Here is a 1,665-nt window from a genome sequence, read left to right as displayed (position 1 = left end):
CGGAGCGATATGGCGTTCGGCTGCGATTTGAGTGCAACCGGGTGACGCATCTCCTCCACAGAGACGCGGGGACGGCGTGCCTGCGAGGCGCCCGATATGCGCCAACGGACCCAATGGAAAGTGCGAAGCGAGCACTCGACGGCTCGCAGCCTGTGGACGGAGCACGAGAGCTCGAACCTCGCACTCTCGTGCAAAATCGGCACCTCGGAGCGCCTTTTTCACACCGCATTCGAGCCCATGAAAACAACAATGTACCCCAAGCAGCACGATCACGCCTCGCACCGGTGCGGTGGTGCCGGGCGGCTCTAGGGGGTCAGGCTGGCTGCATGGCACCACCCGTAGCCCGTTTTGCTGCCCTGGCATCACCCGGAGGGGGGATTGAACATGGTAGCTTCCAATTCACTCTGTCTCTTTGGCTCCATCCCTTTGGCTAGTGCCATTTCACCCTCACCATGCATGATCAGGGACTCAGCTAGTCCTTTTGGCGGGCCACCCTGTCCAGAAAGGCATGGATGCCAATCTGGGGTCTCTCGACCGAGTCTATCTATGAGTCCTGGCCGCTCCCGGTGGTGGTATAGGTTGAGCAACCAGGCGACGGAGATGGTCTAGCCTTTCTGTTTTCGATGAGACGGCACCCTCCCCCGCGCCCCACCGGCGGGCATCACCCCCCCCCGCGTCCGGCCCCGTCCCTGCATGCGATGCCGATGCTGCATACAACGTCCACGGAAAATAAAAGTCGGCGCACGGCGCCAACGCCGGGGCTCCGTGTGAGCTCGGGCCTGGCTACGGGAAGAGGGCAGGGCAGGGCAGGCAGCTGCGGCTCGCATCCGGACCGCCGCCCGGGCGCCTGGTCCGCGCTTCAACCGAGAGGAAGCTCAGACGTCAGAGCACCTTCTCGTGCTCCTTGAGGACGATGAACGTCGACCAAAGTGTGAAGGCGTGCGGGAGTGAGAAGAAGAGGCGGCCGAGGAGGGTCGTCGTCGGGTAGAACTGCCACATCGCGATGATGCACGAGAGCGCGTAGTGGTACACGGCAAATACCTTTCCCTCCATCGTGCCCTTGATCTCGGTGTAGGAGTACATCGCCATGAAAAGCGCGACGAAGAAGTAGGTGAACTGCGTCATCGGCGACGGGTCCGGCGTCGTCGGGTCGAGCTCCTTGAGGCCGACGAGCGGGAAGGGCATGCCCATCGCCTCGGCGATGTAGTACGGCACGAAGGAGGTGGAGACGATCACGCCGTGGATGTACATCGGCGTCTTCATCTCGGCCTCCGCCTTCTTCGTCAGGTCGGCCCAGCCGTACTCAATCCACGTAAGCGCGGAGATCGCGAGGTTGATCAGCAGCATCGGCCCCGGCGGGCCGACGGAGTGGACGAAGGCGTGGTACCCCATCAGCGGAAGGATGAGCGTCATCGAGAGCGCGAGCGCGAGCTGCTTCCCCGGGATCCCCGCGAGGAGTGCGTTGATGAGGCAGTGCAGCGCGATCACCTCGATGAACCGCTCGCCGACAAAGAGAGCCATCGCGTTCTGCTCGATCGTGGGGTAAGTGTCCTTGAAACGGGGTTTCCCGGGTCCGTGGGGGAAAACCACCAACTTTTAGGGAGCATGGACCAAAAAAAGAAGGGGCCGCTTTGGCCCCCTTCCCCCCGGGGGGGAAAAAAATTG

The 1,665-nt window shown here is 62.5% G+C and overlaps 1 protein-coding gene across 1 annotated transcript; it reads right to left on the bottom strand.

Annotated features, from left to right (window-relative positions):
* Positions 1 to 882: 882 nt before the first annotated feature.
* Positions 883 to 1,521, bottom strand: EMIHUDRAFT_256437 (hypothetical protein; the record flags this gene model as incomplete). Its single annotated transcript, XM_005767824.1, has 1 exon — positions 883 to 1,521. The coding sequence occupies one exon, from the start codon at positions 1,519 to 1,521 to the stop codon at positions 883 to 885; it is 639 nt and encodes a 212-aa protein (XP_005767881.1).
* Between the last annotated feature and the right edge of the window lie 144 nt (positions 1,522 to 1,665).

This window comes from Emiliania huxleyi (assembly GCF_000372725.1).
Source record: "Emiliania huxleyi CCMP1516 unplaced genomic scaffold EMIHUscaffold_4797, whole genome shotgun sequence".
Classification (NCBI taxonomy): domain Eukaryota; phylum Haptophyta; order Isochrysidales; family Noelaerhabdaceae; genus Emiliania; species Emiliania huxleyi.
Note: the sequence above shows the minus strand (reverse complement) of the source record. Positions and strands in the feature narration are given on the sequence as shown.